Raw genomic sequence first — 23290 nt, 5'->3', positions numbered from 1 at the left:
AGTTCTGCAATGTTGTGTGGCTGTGACAGATCACAAAACCCCCTGCTCTTTCTCCCTTCCTTCCTCCTCCCCTTCCTCCACATAAGACCAAAGGTCAACGCCAGCCAATCACTATGGCCTGATGACAGAGTCATGTGGTGTTCTCTTCACACAGGTGGGAACTTGTGAGGTATGAGCAGGCACAAGCTGCCCACCAGAGTGGATAGCAGCGCTCCCCATGTCCGTCCCTAGGGCGGTGCGGGCCTGGGGCAAATCACACTATGTGGGCCGCCTGCCTCCCAGCTAGGACCAGGCAGGAAGCAGACGGCTGCCATTTGGCTTCCCCAGAAGTCGGCAGCTGCACTCGCCTCCCTTCACTGGGGGGGGGTACGCATACCACAGGTTGAGAAACTATGTAGTAATGCACAGCAGTTATTTAATTAGCTATGTTCTGCTACCTTACTGATTACCTTGCTATACAAGTAGCTCCATTATACATGAGAAGTAAGATGGTACTAAATTAGAGTAAGGGTAGTAGAACTGTCCTTTATATGGATTAAACTATAGGATAATCATCCTGTTGAGCCCAGACATTTCAAAATCATGAGCGGATATGGTGCATTCCACAAAATTCACTATGGGCTAGATCAAAGAACTTAGGCAGAGCCTTTAATAAGGGGTATCACTGCCCCAGGTGAATCCCTGGGAAGAACTGTGTTTCACAATCACACCTTCTTCTTTCACAAATCACACATTTGCCCTGGGGGGGAGGTGTGCTGTGTAGGGAAAAAGAAAGGGAAGAAACTTATGCTCCCTTTAAAGAGGTGCAGCTTACTATCTCCTCTGTATTCAGGAGGAGAGAGGATCCTTACTTCCTCCTACTCTACTTCATGGCTGTATTAGGGCTAGGGACAATGTAGTTCTATGCATTCTTTGCAGCTTATCTGCTCCTTGTCTCAAGCTCTACATTTGCATTTTTTATCTTGCCTAACTCTGTTTATGTATGTCAAAGACTAGAAACCGAGCACTGACAGTGTTACATTCTAAGTGAAGTCTCACAATTGCCCATGATAATTTCATTTCTTAGATTTTGTTCTAGTCTTCTAGAATCTAAGCTGTATATAATACACGGAGAAAGCACCACAAATAGCACTTCTGTAAATGGCAACAGTTAAAGCACAATAGTGTTTTGCCATAATGACTAAACAAAGTAATTCTCTATAACAGCCGATTGAAATTTTTCCATCTGGATTGTTTTTGTATGGAAAACTGGGTTTTTGAAAAATTTTGCAGAAAACACCTACTTCCTGTGGAAAATTCTGACTTTTCATTAAAAAAAGAAAACTTTTGATGTTTCTATTTTTGATAGAAAGTCAAAATTTTTTTGGAAGATGTTGACAAATGATTTTCTTTTTTATTTAATTTTATGTAGAAAAAAAACATTTTCTGACCATAAACACCATTTAGCCAACATTTGGAAAAATGTAGTATTGAGAATACCACAAGAGATGTCTGCAGTGATCATTGATAAATATTACACTCTAATAACTTTGCATTTGTTTATTATTTACAGGTCTAAGATATATTGCATCATTAGAACTCTTGGAAGAGTAATATCATATAATTCCTCAGAAAATTCTATCACTGAGAAGGATTTCAGCCCCGACAATTCAAATGTCATCCTCTTACAAATGAGATTAAAGTTTGTACCAGTGCTATGTGTGTCCAATCATTCATTTTCCATATTGGCTTACTGCCTCAAACAAAGTTATTCAGGTTATAACCCCCCTGTCAAATTGTTCATACTGGACGTGCTATGAAATAATGGGAATTCATCTGAGCTACACCAACTGACATCAATGGAAATTCTGAGAAAGCAATGGAACAGACCTTTTAAACAGTTTTGAGGTGAGTCTTTTTTTAATGATGTGGCTTGTTGAATCTTTTTTTGTTTAGTCTAGTCCTATTAAAGGAACAATATTCATGACAGAGTCTATCCACAATAAATGTCTGTATTTAAATGCCTGCAAAAGCCGTTTATTGTCACATGTACTCCTCCACCATGATCACTGTCCCCTAAAGAGCATGTGAGCAAGTAGAATGAGTGCAAAGCACTTCATTTTAGAATATAACAGAAAAATTATGCTATTATAGTATAGTAAAAACCCACAGATAATGTAATTATAACATCAGTATAATATAAATTAATGTCTACTATGAACCATATGTTATATAAACTAATATATGCAATTAAAATGAGTAAGATACAGCTGAATGTTACTGTAACTCTACAAAGCATATAATCATAAATATTTATGGTTCAGTGCTACAGTACTTATCTGCCCTCATATCAATAAAAACATGAAAAGATAAACAAACAGCACAGAAAAATCCTTAAAATTTGTAGTGGCTGTCTTAAATTAACAACCGTAAAATGAATGCTTCTGGTGGAAGGCCCACCATTTCTTATCAGAAAACACATGTGAAAAGGCAAATATTCACAAAGTGTTAATTTGCTCTCATGCTAAAAGCTTTGATGTCTAATTTCAGTCTGAGGTAATTTTTTTTAAAACAAATTAATAAATTCTTGACCACAGAGATTTAACATTACATCAGTGTTAACTGCATTAGTGGAAATAGCTTTACCCTTATAACATTTTGTGCATGCTTTTATCATTTTTGTAGTCTTCCTTTTCCTGCCAACTTAAACAGTGATACATCTGGCTCCTAAAGAAGAGCTAGCTTCCATTAAGTCAATAGCAAAACTTCTACTGAACTCAATGGGAGCTGGATTTGGATCTTAGAGAGAGTGCTAAATTCATTGCTGATGTACTGTAGGTGGGAGCATCTACTTCATTTCACTTCACTGAAGTTCAGTGGCATTGCATCTGCTTATACTAGTGGTAATTTGTCCCACCATTTAAAAGCATTTAGAAATTAAGTCCCATTTCAGAAAACAGAAAAATGCATGATGCAACTGCTGTGACTTTGACTAAACATTAAAAAAGTGGCTAGAATTTCTGTCTCACAGTGATTTCTCAGGTGAGCAATGCTAATATAAGGAAGCAGATTTACTTCATCAAAGAAAAAGACAGCCTTAAGGGTGTTGGAAATGAGAACCCATGCTGGGTTCCATAGACTATTTCTGTAATTTATGCAAGGGAATGTCACTCAGCCTGATCTGAACACAACATCTTAACTGCTTCCTTGTTTACACTTTAGTTCTCTGTCTGATTTTGGAATGGAAACTGATCCTACTGGTGAAGTTTAAAAAAAAAAAGCATTGTGGGTTGGCATAGAATACATTTGGGTTAAATAAATGCATTTAGTAGAACTACCTGACAGTGCCCAGGGGGAAGCTATCAAGACCATGCCTTTTAAGTTGAGGCATGTGATCCTGCCATTAATTGTATTGCTGCCTATACCTGTTCACAGCTGATTGTAAAGCATGGCTCTGTTGTGGAAAGTGACTATGTAAGAGCAGCACCTTCTTACTCAGTCTTCTCCTTGTGTGCATTCAGCTATAATTGCTGATTGACTGAGTCTAGTGAGTGGGTGTGGCCTCCCTCTGAAACTGACAGAGAGAAACAGGCCAGGCCTGTAAAGGCAGAGCCAGAGACTGCCTGTACACCTGCCCGGAAGTGAGTGGGTGGAACTGGAAGTATAAAAGAGAGGCCCAGGAGCTTACTTGGTAGCCAGTCCCCAGAGGGGAAGGATGTTCCTTCCTGCTCTCTAGAGCTGCCTGTGGCCTGGTACCTGGGTAAGCAGACCAGGGCCTGTGGCTAGGTGCTGGTGAATGAGCAGCATGGGGCCTAGAGATACCTGTGGATCTGACCACCCCACCAGAACCGGTGATCCAGAGGGGCCAAGATCTGGAGGAGCTGCCGGATGCAGATGAGGAGAAGGTGGCCATTCCGGGGCCAGACTTGGAGGAGTTGCTCTTGGAGTTGCCAGAGGATGATGATGATGCGGGTGTGGGTCCTGACAGGGCCAGACCTGAAGGAACTGCCCCCCCGCTGACCTCCCCAACAAGCTGCCTTACCTACCACCCCCTGATGATAGAGGGGTTCTGCAACCTGCCCCTGGGTGCCTACCCTGACAAGGTTGACTGGATGGTGGCACACCAGGTACCCAAGGGAAAGGGGGCAGGAAGTAGCCCCAGGGAGGGGCCACCAGGTCTGGGGACTGGGAAACTGGACAGTGAGTCAGTGTGTTGTGGTTGGAACCCCGCTGACTCGGTGGCATACTCCTCTGCCACAGCTAGGGACCTGGGCTGGGACACAGTGGAGTCAGGTGGGCCTGCGTCCCCCTTCCCTGACCACCCCACCTCAGGCCTCTGAACCGTATGCTGCCCTGTTTAGGGTGTTAGCCTGTTTGCTGCCCCACCTGGGGCCTCTGAACTATTTGCTTCCCGGTGGGATGCTGGACTATTTGCTGCCCGGTGGGACTTTGGCTAGCGCCTTTGGGCTGCCTGGCCCGAGGCCGGAGACTGTTTTCCTGCCCTGGGCTGGGTCAACCCCTGCTGGAGCAGGGTAGGGAGTGGGTGTGGCCTCCCTCCGAAATTGACAGGGAGGAATGGCCACCCATCCTACACTGAGTGATTGCTGAGCCTTGACTCGTTTTTGTACTTATTACTCTGCAGAGCCAATACAGCTAAGGGAAAATGAGTACGAGTTAGATTTTACTACATTAATTGCTGAGTGACTAGGGGTATGTCTACACTACAGAGTGAAATCGCTTTACTTTAAATCAACTTTCACCTGCTGAACTGTAGAAGTTGCAGGAGTGTGATCACTTAATCATGCTCCTTCCATTGGGCTCTTGCATCCCCCCTCGCCATGCTTGGGTCGACATTCAAAACAGTGCACCGGAGGTAGCTATCTCACAGTGCAACTAGCTGCAGAGGCTTTTGGGAAGCTTGTCATCTTCCCATGGTGCAACGTGTTTCTTCCCCCTCCCTTCCTGTCCCAAACAAACTGCAAATGCTTTTTTGCACCATTCTTCTATGCTGTACGCATACCATAGTGCAGAGCTGAGTGGGCAATCATGTGAGCATCACCAATACCTCATGGCTTATCCTGCAGTATTTTCCAAGACAAGAGTTGCAGCACGGAAAATAGCAAAGTTATGCAGGCCACCCTGCTACAAGCCATAGAGTGAAACAATTCCTGTCACACATCATCTTCAGTACATAGAGCACTGGTTGTGGTCCCGGAAAACAAGCACAGATTGGTGGGATGGCATTGTTATGAAGCTGTGGGATGATGAGCAGTGGCTGCGGAACTTTCGTATGCGAAAGGCCACTTTCTTTGAACTTTGTGCGGAGCTGTGCCCAGCCCTGAAGCGCACAAATACTTGCTTGAGAGCAGCTCTGACAGTGGAGAAGCAAGTGGCCATCACTCTGTAGAATCTGGCAACCCCACACTGCTACTGGTCAGTTGGGAATCAATTCAGAGTCAGAAAATCCACCGTTGGAGTTGCTGTGATGCAAGTGTGCAGGGCCATTCTTATCCTTCTGCTAAGAAGGATAGTGACTTTGGGAAACATGCAGGACATAATGGATGGGTTTGTCTCAATGGGGTTCCCAAAGTGGGGGGGGGGGCGGGGGGCAATAGATAGCACACACATCCCTATCCTAGCACTTGACCACCTTGGCACAGAGTACATAAACCGGAAGAGATACTTCTTGATGGTGTTGCAGGCCCTTGTGGATCACAAGGGACGTTCTACCGACATCAATGTGGGGTGGTCAGTAAAGGTGCATGATGTGCGAATCTTTAGGAACTCTGGTCTGTTCAATAAGATGCAGGCAGGCACTTTCTTCCTTAACCCAAAAATAAATATTGGGGATGTTGAAATGCCAATAGTGATCCTGGGGGATCGTGCCTATTCCTTGCTCCCTTGGCTAATGAAAACCAACACCAGGCACCTGGACAGCGAGAAGGAGCATTTCAATAACAGGCTCAGCAAATGCAGAATGGTGGTGGAATGTGCATTTGGGCATTTAAAGGCCAGCTGGAGATGTCTACTCACTAGGCTTGACATCAGTGAAAAGAACATCTCAGTTATATCTGCATGCTATATGCTCCATAATTTGTGTGAAACAAAGGATGAAAAATTCCCCCAGAGTTGGGCCATGGAGGCTGAGAGGCTGGCTGCAAATTTTGAGCAGCCAGATTCCACCGCTACGCTCAGACAACCATGGAGCATTCACCTATGGGAAGCATTGAAAAATCAGTTTTGCAATGAGCTGCAGAAATGTATGTCTCTTTCCAGTGCCTTTCTCTTTCCAGTGGCCCCCTTCCTATTAACACACTCAGCTGGGATGTGGGACTCCGGCTCAATTTCCCCTTTTGCCTGGGACGAAAAGACTTGAACAAGGGTCTCCCACATCTCAGGAGACCACTGAGCTATGAGATATTCTGATGTGGGGATCCATTAGTCTCTCCTATTGAAGCTATTCTGTTTCGGATAAATAAAGAATCCTCGGAGCCAGGAGATTAGAATCTGGGTTTCCTGCCATGTGAGTGGCCTAACCACCAGGCTACAGTGTCATCTTCTCTGCTCTCTAACCCAATAAATATTAATCCAAAGTGGAAAAGGTTCAGCAGAGATTGCTCTAATCACTGAGCTATTGCCTATTCTATTGCACTCTCCTGAAAGGTGGGAGACTCCTGTTCAATTTCTCTCTCTCCATCATGCAGAGGGTAGAACTGAATCTACATGTTATACATCCTGGATGAGTACTCTATAACCACTAGCTAAAAGTTATTAGGTGGGTTTCACCTCCTCCTGGATTTTGAAGGGGCCTGATCTGGTAGTGAACCTTTTGAGCATGACTACCAGAATGGGCCCCACAGGCAAGATAGGCATTCCTCCACTTATCTTCCCCTGCATTATGGATCATGCTGAGGCTTAGGCAGGATATCAGTGTCCAGATACCTACAAAGAGGCAGCAACACATAGGTTCAGAGGCAGAAATGTAGGCACCAAGGAACTTTTACAGCAAAGATGTAGGTGTAGTGAATTTAGACATTTACAGGTTTAGGCTATGTTTGTACTTACAGCAGTGTGTAGAGTACAGACACTACATGCTCACTTAGCAGAAGTGTAAATAGCAGTCCAGAGGGCGAAAGACTGCTTAGGCAAGTAAAACAGAGTGCCTTATACTCCTGAACCCCATGGTATGTACCCTACACCACTTCCTACATGCCCATACCTACACTGCTATTTTTAGCAGTATTGTGTCCTACTGCCACAGCCTTTACCCACTGAAGTAAAAGGCTCCAGTAGTATGGACAGGCTCAACAGCTCCCCACTGCAGGAGCCTTTCCCTGCAGTAGCTTACAGGTGTAGTGACTATATGCTACATGCCACCGTAAGTGTAGATATAGCCTGAAGCACCAGAAAGGGGGTTTTGTGAATCATAGTGGTACCTACAACTGCAACACAGGCACTTAAAGGACACCCACCTTTTGTGGATCTAGGCCTCAGCACCTAGGTCAAATTTGCAGGATCATTAATTAAAAACAAAAGCTCTTTACTTGTAAACTGAGTACATCTGATCTGAACCAGACACACAATATATGCAGAACACCAAGGTGTCAATTTCAATCACTTTTTCAGCATAACTGTATTTTAAGCATAAGGAAAGCAAGGGGCCATTTGTGACCCTGCTCATCTGAAAGCCCTGAGTCCCATGCAAGCATTGTAGTTTATAAGCCAGCTCTACCATTCTATAGCTGCAAAAGTACAACCAACCAGTCCCACAAATGTAGTAAATAAACATCCAGTCATAATGCTTGATGGCTTAAGTGCCCAGGAAAGGGGAACCCAAAGCCGCCCCTGGCATAGGAGGCCCACAACAATGCCTATATTCACTAGGACAGCTTGCTTGTACCCTATAATAAAGGGATACCTAAACAAGTGAGTTGGCTCAACAAAGTGCAGCTATCTGGGGTTTAACTTTTATCTAGGTTAACAGAACTGCAGAAATTTTAACTTCCAAAGCATGTTTGTTTCCTTGTGGCATGCTACTTGCCAATTAATCTTGTGCAGCTAATGCAATATTGAAAGAAAGGCTAGTTAATGAATGAAACTGAAATCATTACTAGCTTTAGATTACTTTAGCAGAGTCATGAGGTTAGTAGAACAATTTATCTTATATTTAGAGGTCAATCTCAGTCACACTTTGTTCATAGAGTTCTTTTTAAACAAGAACTCAAAACATTTAAAATATAAAAGTGAAATTGTTGATTTTTATTAGACATTTGACAAGTTGAAAGCTTAAAGGGAAAATGTATGGTTTAGACTTTATTTTCTTCCAACAGGTATGTCCTTTCTTATTTACTGTCTTCCTACTTTGATGGGTTGTCATGGTTTGCCCTTAAACACTAATCCCTATACAAACTGTAGGAGACAAGGGGGGAACCATAGTCCACAGACAGATTCTCATATCTTTAAGAATATCAAGCTTAGAATGCCAATGTGAATTGATATATTATGTTTTATGACACAGGAAAGAACTAAATCCTGTCCTGAGATCTGGAGTCAGGGAAGAGAGTATAATGTCAAAATGATGGGCACATAATGGAAAAGGCCTATCAGTAAAATACAGAACAACCCCTGAATAGTAAGGAAGCTTCCTGAAGTTATGGAACCATAGTAAATCTGTTATCAGCAGATAAAGGGCATCAGATAAGAAATGAAATTTAATTGGAGTGTATTTTCCTAATTTATGGACTGACTCAAGACATAACTTCTAAAGATATGAAACAACTATGGGAAAGTTAACAAAACTAAACAAAAAATGAAATCCTATATTAAATCTGTGAAAAATAAGGTGAAATGTTCCTTATTAATTTACTAATACTAGAGCTAATTTTCTTGGAAATCAGAAAACAGACAATGTAATCATCTGCCCATTTTTAGTTATCAGAAGTCTGAAGCCTTATATAACAAGGAGTGAACTCAACTATTAGAATATAGAACTAAAAGTACAAGAAATCAAGAAGTTGATAAAAATGACTAATATAGAAGAATCTATTAATTAGATGTACTACATACTTAAGGGAATTAAGTGATTTCAGCTTCAACATATTTCAAGAATGTTAAGAAATTAAGTGTCCTAACTTGAGGACGTTTGACAGCTGATCCAAGAAAAAGCAAAACTAGTTACATTAGAAGACAAGTTCTTAGCAAGTTGAACAGTTTGCAGCTGGAATTTTTATTTTGTTAGGGAAAAACTACCGGGAGTCTGACCACTATCTGTTGCCAGCTATGCAATCTGAGATCACTAGTTCTTCAGCACATCGCCGATGGCAGGAGGTAATGAGGAATTAGGAAAGCAGCCGGTATATAGGGTTCCCAGCTTTGTTTATTTTAAATCATCCCACTCTTTTAATGCATGGACACAGAGTGTTTTCTAACCATTAAGCATGCCCTTTACATTTCCTCTGCAGCTTCAGGGATCCTGGAAAAGGCGTGGGAAAGCAACGATACTCCAGTTTCCATACAAGTTCCTTAGCAGGAGCCAAGTGGCCTCTGCTTCGGGTCCAGCCTGGACCACCCCAGGCTCGGGATTTCAGTGAGGAAATTAACCTACGCGTGTGCCCGTGGAGCCTTCAAAGACTCACACATGACGGTTACTGCACAGCCAGGCTTCGCTGCGTGCCTATGAATCTCCACATGTTGCTACCCGTCTGTGGGAAATGAACACTCAGAGGCGAGGAGATGCCTCGGAAATGAGTGAAAAAAATACCCCTTGTGTAAATCAACACAGACACGGGGTCGGATCTACCAGCAAAGGGCACCTGAATAGCCCCGCAGCCGGGCGGGCAAAGAGCAGCCAGAGAGGAGAAAGCCACCTTGCTGCTGCTGCCCCGTATCACTTTTTAAAGAGCAATCCCGGCTAAAGCGGTGGGTACCCGCCAGGATCAGAGCCCTGCTGCGCTGCATCCTTTGTAATCCCAGCCGGCCAGCGGGGCCTCTCTCGCTCTACCCTCCTCTTCCAACCCCCTTCCCCTCGCCCCAGGTGACCGGAGGCTCGCCCCCCGTGTCCACTGTGCCCCGTTAGCCTCCAGGGTGGGAGTCAGGCAGGATGGGGCCCGGAGGTTTGCTCCACGGCTGCAGGTTTGGTCCCGGGGGGGAATCTACGGGGGAGGGGAAGAGGGCAGCGTGCTCCGCATCCGGGGTACTCACCGCCGCGGACACCTCGCCGGGCTCCTCGCTGAGCAGGAGCGCAGCCAGCACCAGCCCGACGCCCGGCCACAGCCCCATCCTCATCCTCCCGTTCCCAGCGCGGGCGCGCGGCGAGCGAACCAGCCAGAGACCCGAGCGAGCGCCCTTGGCGGGGCCGCCGGCCCGGCTCCTCCTGCTGCCGGGGCGGGGATGGGGAAGCGCGGTGCGAGCTCAGCGCCTGGCCGCGCGCGTCTCGCCTCTGCCCCGGCTGCAGCGCCTCTAAAGCCAAAGAGGCGAGGGCTGCCCACATCCCCGGCCTGTGGGCGGCTGCTGCCCCCTCCCCTCGCGGGCGGTGGCTACTGGGAGGAGACCCTGCGAGCGAAGGGGGCTGGTCCAGTGGTGCCTCTCGTCCCCTCCGCAGCGCCCATCTCCGCTCCGGCCCGGCCAGTCCCGCTCCTCCGGCAGAGGGAAGGGGGCAGCCGCCTGCCTCCCTCCCCCCACCACCACCACCAAATCCGCCCCAAGCTGCGGGCGGGAAGGACTCGGCGGCGGCGGCGGGTCTGATCTCCGGGCCCCTGGCCTCGCTGCTCGGGACCGACCGGCTCTGGAAGGGGAAGGCGCCCAGCCTGGGACGCCTCAGGGGTGCGAGCGGAGAGGCGAGTATCGGACACGCGAAGGAGGGTGGGGGGGGGGGGGTGAGGAGAGCCGGCGCTGTTTTGCCCTGCTGCCGCTGGGCGCTCACCCCCCTGGCCCGGCGCGGGCTCCTGGGTGGGAGAGGGCTGGCTGCCTGGCTGGCGCCCGGGGGAGGCGCGCGCTGGGGGAAGCCGGCTGAGCGCGCGGCGAGTCGGGTGCGCAGAGCGCCCCTGCGAAGGGCAAGGCTGCGCCTTTGGACGCTGCTGCTGAGGTTATCGGGGGCCGGAGGGGCTGGGACAGCAGCGTTCCAAGGGCGCCTCCTCGTGCGCCTGCCCGGGCAGCATTCTCGCCGCTGGGCCAGTGCCCACAGAAGTGGCAGCGGTCGAGCTGCTGGGGAACGAGGCGCTGGGAATCGCTAGGTGGATGGGAAAGCCTTAGCTCAACCCTTCTAGCCTAACTCCTGTCTGCGCAGGACTGTTCGCTCCACTCTGTCAGACCTGCACAGTCCTCACCCGTCCTCTCTTCAGCTATATTTCTCTCGCTCTGGATTGCAGCAGGGTCTTCTGGGACAGCAAAGCCTAGCTGCCGGGAGCCCCGCGGAGCACGGGAAACAAACTGCAAAGATGAGAAGCTGGCGGTTTCTCGTCTCACATTGGCGGTAAGTAAAGTAGCTTCCTCTCCACAATTATGTCAGGCACCTGTTGTTATGATGGGCAATCATAATCACCTGCCAAAATGCAGACAAATTCTCTTCAAATGTAGCTCAGGGACCTTTTCTTCCTATTAGCCTGTAAAGCGATATCACACTCTGGTGCTACAACAATACAAATACTTAGTGTTGTGTTTCTATTTTCTGTACAGGGTGTCGCAGGTCGTGTTGCTCTTGGTGGTGACCTCACTGTTAATTGGTAGAGTAAAAGCTGTAAGTAAAATATCTTGTTTCTTCATTGAAGAAGAAAGAGGGGAGGTGGGAACCCACAGAATTTTTATTTGAGGTGCCATTGAGTCAGAAAATTTAACTTTTCTTTGCCAAATGCCTGATCTATCTGTCATCTAAATTTAAAAACAAACATCCAGCAAATCACTTTCAAATTAGCATCATCAATAACCTGTTGTTTAACAGAAAGTCCTAGAGTTCAGCTTCCTTCACTGTACTGGATTACCTTTTGGGGTTTGCAGCATTCCACCATTACACCTGTTCAAATATTTGATTTATTCAAACCACAGCAAGTCATTACAAAATTTAGCTCAAGATTATCTTCCTAAGAAAAACCACCAATTATGTGGAGGACGTTAGTTTAACAGCTGTGGAGAAAAAATGTGAGAAATTAACCTATGGATAAAATGATAAATATCTTCATCTGAGCACAGTCCTAATCTGTAGATTGAGTGAGCACTCAAAGATATTGGTTTAAGTTAAAAATCCAAGTGACATTTGTAAATAAATGGTCTCTTAAAATGTAATCAATCCTTATCTCTATGAAGAAAACTTGGGAAGTTAGATGCACTGTTGTGCAGATGCTAGTGACCATCATACTATGGTGTTTATATAAAGGGGAATTTTGTAAATATCCTAGGCCGTATCGTACTGTCTGCCAATAGGTGTAGAAGGAGTGGGGCTGTGGCCCTGTCCTTTTTGGAGTGTCTGGGCCTGTTCCAAAGTCCAGTGATTTCAATGGGCTTTAGATCAGGCCCTAACACTCCTCCATCCCTTATTCTAATAGACTGTAAAGACCTGGTCTATGGCTGCTCCAGAACAGGTGCACATATGAGGGTGAGACTTTATGCACCTGTGCAAGGGCAAGTATGATTTGGTCATTTGGGTTTTTCAGGATACCATATATAATACTTTGGCTTCTCATATATTTCTTCAGACTTCAGCCCTTTTTATGATTTTGCGTCTCTTGAAAATTTGTATGATGATTTTTGTGTAATAAATTGGCATAGCAATTTAGGAAGTAAGAGGTATTCGTTTTCATAGTATTTTGAAGCAGGTTTTATACACAGGTTTTGAAGCAGATTTTGTAGTTGTTATTCTATTTTGCACTCAAGTCATAGCAGCCTTTTGGCTTCATAGATGGTTGCTTATCCGCTGTGGAAGATTAAAGTTGGATCTGTCCACCCTGGTCTGAGGGGGGGGAACACTGAGTGCAACAAATTTTGGATTCACCGATCCATGGAAGTGTTGTCAGCAGAGAAATGGGAAGCTGGGGAAGGGGAAGAGCGAGGAGCTAAGATGCCTAATGTCACATGTCCCTTTTGCTAGTCATCTCCTCTTGACCAAACTTAGCACACTACTGTACTATGCGGTGTGGGGCACAATGTGGAATGTACTATAATGCATATCATTATAACATGTCAAATTCAGACAGCAGAAGGTGAGTGGTAGAAAGGGCAAGCATTTGGCACATGTAGTAAGCCCAGCAGTGAAACCGCTGGGCTCACCTAGAGTTCAAATGCAACAGCAGTGGCATTCAACTCTTAGATGGAATGAAAGTTGAGACAGTATTTCCTCAGGGCCAGCAGGGTGAATGTGAGTGGGGAAGTAAGTGTAGAGGGAAAGTAAATATGGGGGAGGCAGCAGTATATAAGTGACTGTGAGTAGACCATTGGTAGCACTATTGAAGATTGGTTTTGTGGATCTGGCACAGGTGTAGAATTCCGGAAAGCCCAGTTCTATTCCTGACTGTGCGCCAGAATTTCTATGTAACTTTGGGTTGCCTCCATGCCTCATCTTCCCTCTCTTCTTGTGTGTGTGTATACATATGTATCCTCATATTTACATATCATATAACAGACTTGTTATGAGGATTAATTTATTAGTATTTATAAAACATTTTGAGATACTCAGATGGAAGCTGCTATAAAAGTAGATAGCATTATTATTTATTATTGTTTATTGGGATATATCTTGAAGTCCTAACTCTGTCTGCATTCATACAAACATGGCCAAGTGAGAGGGCTGTGGTTAGCAGCCCTGTATCTGATGTGGGAGGAGCGAGGTAGTTAGAATGGATGGAGGGGAAAGCAGTGGCATTTGGGAGATAGTATAGGGAGCAGTCAGAGAAAGATTAAGGGGAAGATAGGCACGGTGGGAAAGGCTGAGAGGAAATTATAACTGGAGGGGAGGAAATAATAGGTTATGGCAGAATTTTGTGAGCTGCTTCAGAGAATTCCCAGGCTGTTTGCACCTGCTGGTCTGAATGTTGGAGGGTGGCGGGGAGCAAAGGAAGACTAGAGGAGTTGGAAGGAGACTGTTTAGGTTTGGAAGAAGAAGAAAGAGTGTTTTGGGATGGAGGAGAAGGAAAGAGTACAAGTTTCAGGATGTCTGTGAATTATGGAAGTATCAGGAAAGAGAGAAAAAAATTGAGGTGGATCTGGACCACAGCTCTCTCTAACATAGAAGGCTTCAAATAGCTTGAAATTGTAGTAAGTAGTACTTGTCAGGAGAACTTAAACAGATATTAATGCTCAGGTTGTTTAAGCAAACAGAACTTTAGATACCTACCCACATTTATCAAAATTTACAGATCTTCTCTCTTTCTGTGCTTCCTAGACTTCTTGGACGAGATTTTCTGTTCATGTGCATTCTTTTAACCTTTGTTATCTTCCTCCAGCACTATTATCTTGCCCCTGTCTTCCCCCAAACACAAAATGAAAGAATAATGTCTTTACACTGCTTCATTAATAGATTACTAAAATTCTACAACTTTCTAGAGGTTTAGGTGCCATTCTAGCATTATCTTTTACATTGTTTCAAATGAGGGCTGCTTTTATCTTTAACTGCATCCTTATGTTGCGCTCAGATGGGAACAGTAGAGTCACAGAAAAGAAGGGAGTAAAATGCAGATAAAGGAATTGAGGTGACATGAGAGAGAATACACTGATACAAAGACTATACAAAAGTAAACTACTAGAGGTAGACACCTAAAGAAAATAATGTAGACTAAAATGGACACAAATAGGGCCAAAGGTAGAGACCCGGCCAAAATCATCCCTTGTGTGTAACTCTAGTAACTTCAGCAGAGTTACACCAGGGATGCATTTGGCCTGTGGAATCAAAGAGAGAAAAATAACCCAGACATAGGGAAGAAAGATAAGAAAAGTGAAAAAGATGGGTAAACACTAAAGCTATGGGCCAGATGGTCCCTTTCAGCCCTACATTTGTATGACTCTGCCACCCTTACTCATGATGTAACCAGTTGGGCTGTTCAATGTGGGTAAAGGTGGAAGAATCTAAGAACCTTAGATTGCAACATACAAGGGAAAGGAAAGAATATTGGAAGGAGAAAGGGAAAATATAGGAATGACTTGTGGCCATTGTAATGAACTCTGTACAATGTAAATGATAGTGGGATGATGTAGAGCTGTTGCAAACTTGGACCAAATTCTGTTCTCAGTTGCACTTGCATAAATATGGAGTAATTTCATTGACTTGGAGTTACTCCTCATTTATGCCAATTGTAACAGAGCAAAATTTGGCCCTTATTTAGATTGAATTCACATTTTATGAGGAAATCAGACACATTAGCTGAAATGAATATGGCAAAAGCTTTTTGAAGGACTGAGAAATGCCTCCGTGAATATTTAATCCTTTTGTTGGTGTTCAGATTAAATTTACCCCACCGTTTCTTCAAATCCTGAAGAAATATTGGGGAGATTAGAGATTAGAGAAATATTGGGGAGATTAGAAAAATTGATACTCCATTCAACGTGATGTGGATCAGGTGTAGTTCCACTGATAACAATGGAGTTATATTGTAAAACCAATCAGTGGAAGTGGAGAATCAGACCTGAACTTCTATGAATGAGCTCTACCTTTTCTGAGAGTCAGATTCCTTAAAGGACTAGAGTCCTAGTTGTCTATATATTGGAATGGGAATAAAGATTCTCTAATTCCCTGTGAGTGACTCATTATGGTCCCAATCCTGTGTGTACCATGTACATTCTCTTGCTCTCTCTCTCATGGGAGCCCCCTGGCAGCAGGTAAAAAACTGAACCATAATATATTCTTATCTAGAGCATGTGATGTAATTTAAAAAATAAAAATTCAACCCCCTCATATGAATAGAGCTGTTCTGCCAACAATCCCCTGGTTTTCAAATTTGTTCTGAAAAAAACCCGTACTTGTTCATTCAGGAATGTGTTAAAAGTTAAACTCCTAGAAGAAAATAGTTGTTCTGCTATTTTTTCCCCAAAAGATCTTAGATCAAATTACAAACATTAATTAATATATGTACACATTACATACAAAAACTACATATATTATGGTTGCAAAATCAAGCACTCGAAGCTAAGAAATGCCAGCGTTAAGGTTGCCTGTGCAACCTGAATTTGGCCTCTGTGTGCGTGTGCATTATGGTACCATTTTGGAGGCTTTTTGTTTGTAACATCATCACTATTTTTTCTACAGTGCACTGGATGGATGGTGCTCATTTTAATTCAATATATTGTCTTATCCTCATTGTTCAAGGTGTGACCCCCAAGCCTTACTTACTATACACACCATGTTCTGAACACAGAACTGTTAATTTCCTCACAGTCTTTTCTATGGTGCTCTTCGCCATAATGCCTGATCCAGTCTTGCTTCTTCCCCATACCTGGGTCCCCAACCCCTGCTGCTCTGTCTCAGTTCCCACCCCACCATCCTTGTCCAGTCTGTTTCTCTCACTCCCTGGCCTCCTGTTGTTTCCCCATTCCCTACCTTACACATATTGGTTCCCAGTCCCCCATTGTAGGCTTCTCATCGAATCTCAGTCTTTCTCCTCCATAGCTCCTTTTCTCAGTCTCCATTCTCTCCAGATCCTTGTCCCAGTCTTTTTGCCCAGATAGTTGTAAGTCTCCCCCCTCATCAGATCTGCTCCTTCACCCTGCCTCTTTGCCCAGCCAGACCCAGTCTTTACACTTCCTTGACTCCTGGTCCAACCAGTCTCCCCACTCCCTCTGGATCCCGGTCCCTATCTCCCTGCCCAATCAGTCCAGTCTCCCCAAAACCACATCTACCAGTCTGTCTCCCTGCCCAGGCAACCCAAATCTCCCCCACCCTGCCCTCTTGGTCCCAGGGCTCCCAGTCCCAGTCTTCTTGCCAGCCAGTCTGTCTTCCCATCTCCCAATCTCCTTGCCCATTCAGTCCCCGTGTCCCCCTCACCCACTTCCCAATCTTACTTTCTCTCCTCCCAGACAGCCTGCAGTCCCAGTCCCCACCTCCATAGGCTCCTTGTCCCAATCTATTCTCTGCACCTACCTCAGGTCCAGCTCTTGTCCCGTCTGCATTTCATTCAGATGGCTTCCTCCTCCGTGCTGCCTGGGCACTAGCTGCGGGGGAGGAGGTCAATGAGAGCACAGAAGAGCCCCTCTACTTTCAGTTCTAGTGCCTGATCCCAATCTGCCCCATAACAGTCAGAAGTAGCAATTATAGGGGAAGTCTTGCCTGAACCCTGCAGCCCTGAGTTGGAGCATGTTCATTGTAGACAAAATTTTTGGAGAAATTCTCTCTGAAGCTCCAACAAGTCTCTACTGAGCATGTGCAAACTGTGATTTTTTTTTTTTCAGAGGCTTACTTTTATCTACATAAAAGTCAAAAGGTGTTGTCAGTAGTAAAAATGTACGTGGTGCCAATGCTTTACTGTTGTCATAGAGGAAAGGCCTTTCTTCCAAAGAAGCACTTACAAAGTTATGCAAACTGCCTATTTAAAACAAGTGGTGTTTCATACTTGTGGTCCTCAGGAAACTTTTCAAAAAACTTCTGAATGTGGAACATATTAGCTAAATACATAAAATGAAATCCTGACCCCACTGAAGTCAATGAGTGCTTTGCTGTTGATTTCAGTGGGGTCAGGATTTCATCCGTAGGTCTCCTCATGACAGGACACAGGCCAGCACATTGACTGTGAGTATCACAACGGGTTGGTAAGGTCACAATCCTCACATATGAATTTAATCTATGTGGTCCTTACTTAAGTTAATTGGCTATTATATTTTATTTATTCATATTATGGCAGCACCCAAAGACTCCAATTGGGACATCGGCTCAATTTTGCAAGGTGCATTACAAATAGGCATGGTCCCTCCCTCCAAAGAATTTGTCATCTAATTTGAAACAGGGTGTAACTAATAAGCATTCCAAAAATAGGACGGAAGGGAGGAAAAGAATAATGATAATGTCATCTAGTTACGTACATTAGCTATTTGTACAACTTGATGGTATCTAATCTTTTTAAAACCTTTTTGAAAATGAACAAATAATGTCAGCTTTTCACAACTACTGCTTACCTTCGTCTTCATGAGTTGGCTGATTTCTTGTAGGGAGTCATAACTGAAGTGGGTCCTTAATCTTTCCTTCTTCAAATCCCTCCTTATGTATGACCTTATGGATTATTGCAGGAAAGGCATTCATGTGTAAGGCGATGTGCATGTGTTCGGGTCTTGGCATGAGTAACTTAAAAAATCAAGCTAGGCCAAAAAGATTTGTGGGTCCTATTGAAATGTGTACAAGGGAACAATAGGAAAAAGAGATTCCAATGTATTTCCATGCCCTGTGTTGGAAATGAATGATTTTAGTGTGTGTATATAAATATTATTTTTACATTCATATAGTGCACCTATCAAAGGTTAGGTATGTTTATAATAAGCAAGAAAAACCACCATCATTGTATTTTTGTCAACTAATGTTAATGTCAGTGAAAAGCCCACTGGAAAACCACAATAGGCATCTTTACTTGGTTATTCCTGTGGATAGGTCAGAAGTATATTCCACAGACTTATGCAATAGTAAGGTCTGTGTGGGATGTCTGCTTTTATAGAGTTATTAAACACTAACACATAGCACATGCTGCATAAAGTAGAAGAAAAAAAGCTCACTCTGAGTTCTACTCCAAAACAATAAATGTTTTAGTGGATGAAGATAACAGATCACTACATTTTGATAGAGGGAGAGGAGATGAGGTCACTTTAAGACCTTTTACTGTTTCAGAGATGGGAAACCTAACACACTAAAATAGTATGTAGGTATGTAAGCAGTCTTGATTTTTGAATTTTTTTTTTTTAGCAGAAATCTGCTGAAATGCTTAAGGAAAGGTTGCATTTTCCATAGCCCGTAAAGAGGTTCATGCTTGGCTTTAATATCTGAACATCACACCACAAAGAATACATATGACTTGTAATTTTAATTCTCTATCATGTGTTTTTTGTGTGTTTGTTTTTATTTGCAAAGAAATAAAATAGACTTGTGTCTCAAACAAAAGTTATTTATGGGCAGATTAAAACTACAGTGTGACCTATTCAATCATGTCAGTAAACTTGTGAATTTACTGACAATATTTAAATTTAATATCTGAGAATATTGATTACTTTATTGGATTCTTTCTCTTTGCACCGGGTCATTTGTTTCAACACAATTTTTTTTTCCAAGCAAAAAATATTGGACAAGAAATAGAACTTTTACCACATTGTAACACACTAATCCAGGACCTTGGAGGATTCAAAATGGATTTATTAGTTGGAGATTTTTGCCTTCCTCTCACCAGAAGTTTGCCAACTAAAGTGTCAAGCAAGGCCATGCCTTCTCTTTTCCCTTCTCCCTCCAGGGAAATACTGTGCTGCTCTAATTGAGCTGTCTTGTTTAACAGTGTTGGCTCTCTAGGAACACAATGTGCTGTACACGTTTTCAGTATCTTCAGACATTTAGCAATATATTGTTGTAATTCATTTTGATCCAGTAGCTGACAGAGGCAAAGGATTCAGTTCATGGTGGAAGAAAGAGTTTTATATCCTACAAACCTTTCCTGGCTGATTAAAGAGTGACGTTGATACAAACAGAGCCCTCCATGCAGCATGACCTTGCACACACCATATGTGTGTGAGTCCAGAGGATGCCGTTTTGTAAAGCAAAATGGCATCTTCCTTGCAGCATGACCTTGCATGAACAGTACGTGTGAGGTCACACAGCAGGGAGGACACCATTTTTAAATGGCAACTTCCATGCTGTCTGAGGTAGTGGGAAACAACACATCTGAAAATGGGGTCATGCAGGGAAAATGTTTGGGAACCGCTGCTCTGGGGTCTTTGAAGAAACATGTGGGGTTCAAGGACCTCTGAGGACATAGAAGAATGAACAGATGTGAATACATATGAATAAATATACACAAAAATAGTGGAATAATTGGTGTAGTTCATTGACACTACTTTCACAGTTTCAAAAGCTGAGTTTTTAAAACGCAAAGGGCTGGTCTACACTGGTGGCAGCGGTCGACAGGAGCTTGCGTAGTGTAGCTTGCATATCTCCCGTCAGTGTACTTACGTAGACATACCTCAGCATCTTCATGGCACAGCATCCATGGGAGATGCCCTCCCGTCGATGCTGCCTTCAAGCTTTCTGAGAGGTGGGCTAATTAAGTCAACCAGAGAGCGCTCTCCCATCGACTGAGTGGGTTTACACAGATCTGCTCAATCGATGTTGCTGCATCGATGCATGCTGCCACGGCAGTGTAGACATACACTGATACAGGCCTCTGTTTCTTTTCGCCATTTTATTTTCTGTTTCTCCCATTACCATTACATGGAAATTGGAGGGTAGCAAGATTTGTTTTGGCATTCATTAGCATTAGTTTGCAGAAATATTATGGTGGTGTTTTTTCTTGCTTATTATAAACATAGGTTTGATAGGTGCATTATATAAATGTAAAAATAATATTTATATGCACACGCCAAAAGAAAAGCTAACCAGAGATTAATTAGCAGTCTATGTTGACATTCATATAGTCACCATTTTTTTCTCTGTATTAATAATGCCTATCCTTATCTCAAGGAAGAGGGCCTCTATTAAAGTTTTGACAGTCTGAATGTTTAAGTCTTCAGTAAATATAAATACAAAAATTTCCTCACCCTATCACTCAGAATAATCATTATAGCCCAGGAAACAATAAAGCCTGGGCAATGATTTATTTTTCTCTTAACTTTATTTCCATATTAAATTCCCTTTACCCCGTAAAACAAACTTTGCTCCGTAATGTAATGCAACCAGCACTCTCACTAGTCTGCCTATGGAACACAGATGCACAATTTTATTCCATTTGTTGTATGAACTCCACCTTTAAAATTACTAATGGAAGTTTCTGTATGCCTCCCCCCCCCCCCCCCCCCCCCCGCCACACACACACTTGTGTGAATTGTAAAATACTTCTTTTTCCTCTAACGTGTACATTTTCATTTGGCAATATGTTCCACACCCCATCATCAATACCATTTTTGAGATTGATATGTTTTGTGCTGGTGTTTTGTGGAATCACGTGAGCATTAAGAGAACTAAGGAAAAATAACTGGTGATCAACATGACCAAAGACATGTTTAGTAGGATGCTTCAAAGATTATATTTCATTCATTTTAAAATTAGGGTCCTGATCCTGCAGTCTATTTACATGAGTGGTCTCAGTAAAGTCAGCGGGTGAAGATTACTCTTGTAAATAAGGTTTGGGCCTGATTTCCAGCAGTCCTTCGCTGTAGACTTCCTTGCCTAAGATATGGCCATCATTACAGGCTGCTGCTGTTTTTTCTGCAATGAAGTATACTTTTCGTTTCATTGTATTTCATTTCAGCCCCTGCTAATGATTTTCTGTTTTTGGTAAGAACAGTATTGTTGGACTGTAGTTTTTGTAAAATAATATATCAGGCATTGGAAGGAAGTGTCTCTTTGCTAACCTTCATTATGCCTGTATTTGGCCAAGTTAGCAGAGTGTTTTGTTTTGTTCTTGTCTTTTCATGTTTACGCCTCATTAGACAAGTATGGTCACCTCTATATTTGCACTGTCATATTTTTGCACTGTCCACTAACTAATGCAGTTCTGAGTGCATCTGCCACTGATGAAAGTTTCCTTCCAGAGCAGTTTCTTGGGACTTGTATGTCAGCTGTTAATGCCTGATCCAACAGATTCAACTTAATAGATAACATTCCATAGCTGCCTGAGCTATGCAGTCCCCAGAAGGCAACAGTTCCTGGCTCCGCAGGAAGGTGACCTATTCAGTACACAGGCTGACCTACTGCGGAAGCCATAAAATTGAAAACAAACTTGTTCTTCAGCTGAGAGTTTAGGAGCTTCCTGTTAGAAAAAGCTCATGCAAATTAGCTCTTCACCTTCTGTGCTGAAGTAGTCCCAATTCTCAGGACCTTCAGTGCCCTTCAGTCTCCTCATCCCCAGCCTTGAAACCATTTCTAGTTTAGAGTAATTTTCCCATGTAACTGTAGAGACTAGGGATACGGAGGCTTCCAGATTAGTCTTCTGATCCTTGGAATGCTGAGGAAGGGCCATCTTCCAGTCATCAGAAATACTTACAAGGCCTCTCCCCTTCACCCCCTATTGCCAAAATGGGCCTTCCCCATGATGCACATATACGCTCTCTCAACTCCCCTCATTTACAGCAAAGATTATCAGCTTTTTATAAACTTCGGTTTGCATGGTACACTGTGTTGCTCTGCCTGCCTGATCCTCAGCATGTAGATATCAGATAGAGAAAGGTGCATTGTATTCGGATTGTAGTATCTTTAAGCTTTTATACAAGATAATTGACATTTTGTCAGCTAGTTACAATCTCCTGGCCCCCTAAATATTGTTAAGACATCAGGGAGCACCTTAAGCATGAGAAATGAGCAGCTCAACACCATTCCCAATGTGTCCTTGGCTGAGTCATAGACTGAGGAGTGGGCAGAAAGGAATGCCTAATGGCCTTTCAGAACTGGAAATAGCTTCTGGGGCTTCAGAGCATGGGAAGCCTGCACATCTTCCTGGGGACTAGCAGCCAAGATAACATCTGCTGGAAATGTCCCAAATGTTTCTGCCTTAAACTTAGAAATCTTAACTGACATATGTGTTTAAAAAAATGAGCAGGGAAATTTAAGAGCTTTCCTTATGAAACTACAAGTGTAGGACCAGAGTATGCTCAGCTGCTCTGCTCTGCTCTGGGGTAAAAAGGGTGAAAGCAGCTCACATCCTTTGCCCCCTTGTGCACACATGCAGCAGCAGGCACTGTCTCTGTATTCATCAGAACACAGACTGCTTTATTCATATGCCACCTGGATGCAGGATACCTCAAAGCAGGTGAAGACAGAGGACTTAGGGGGATACCATTTCCCTAGATGGCCTGCATTGCTCTCCAGATGTACAGTGATGCATGCTTCATTCCCTGAAAGGCACTGTTTCCCCCCTGGCACCTTGGAGTTCCTGAGGGGTTCACTCCTGCCCTCAATGCAGGGCTGTGCTTAAGTGGTACCATTGAGCTCTTAGAAAGTGTTAGACGGGCAGCAGTAGGTGAAGAAGCAATTCAGACTTTACTTTCTAGTTTCTTTTGTCGTCTTTATGGTTTGCAAAAAAAAAAATGTATGACTAACTCTTGAAGACCTTACTTGGTTCTCTGACTCCAAAAATGTACTGTATTCCAGAGCATACACAAAACCCAGAACCGATGACTGCAATAGGACTTTTATCTGACTAAGAACTGAGGGTTCAGC

The 23290-nt window shown here is 43.7% G+C and overlaps 2 protein-coding genes across 6 annotated transcripts in view; one reads left to right on the top strand and one right to left on the bottom strand.

Moving 5' to 3' along the window:
- Window positions 1-11407, bottom strand: part of COL4A1 (collagen type IV alpha 1 chain) — a 204177-nt gene extending 192770 nt beyond the window's left edge. Inside the window, exons 1-2 of one of the 3 annotated variants that reach the window (XM_067563705.1) lie at window positions 11304-11407; window positions 10180-10354 (exon numbers count right to left, since the gene is read on the bottom strand). In XM_067563705.1, the coding sequence (XP_067419806.1) occupies window positions 10180-10263 (84 nt within the window). In that variant the 5' untranslated portion in view covers window positions 10264-10354; window positions 11304-11407. Of the gene's footprint in view, window positions 1-10179; window positions 10438-11303 lie in introns of all 3 variants that reach the window. The other 2 variants (XM_067563704.1, XM_067563706.1) reach the window with 2 other exon arrangements.
- The window catches only part of COL4A2 (collagen type IV alpha 2 chain), a 191355-nt gene continuing 178763 nt past the window's right edge, over window positions 10699-23290 (top strand). The window contains exons 1-3 of one of the 3 annotated variants that reach the window (XM_067563700.1): window positions 10699-10814; window positions 11346-11449; window positions 11653-11713. In XM_067563700.1, coding sequence (XP_067419801.1) covers window positions 11415-11449; window positions 11653-11713 — 96 coding nt within the window. In that variant the 5' untranslated portion in view covers window positions 10699-10814; window positions 11346-11414. Of the gene's footprint in view, window positions 10815-11345; window positions 11450-11632; window positions 11714-23290 lie in introns of those variants that run through there. The other 2 variants (XM_067563702.1, XM_067563703.1) reach the window with 2 other exon arrangements.

Source organism: Emydura macquarii, unplaced genomic scaffold (assembly GCF_026122565.2).
Source record: "Emydura macquarii macquarii isolate MOO-44397 ecotype Brisbane River unplaced genomic scaffold, CSIRO-AGI_Emac_v2 contig_2531, whole genome shotgun sequence".
Classification (NCBI taxonomy): Eukaryota; Metazoa; Chordata; order Testudines; family Chelidae; genus Emydura; species Emydura macquarii.
The sequence above is the reverse complement of the archived record's forward strand: the minus strand, read 5'-3'. Positions and strand labels throughout refer to the sequence as shown.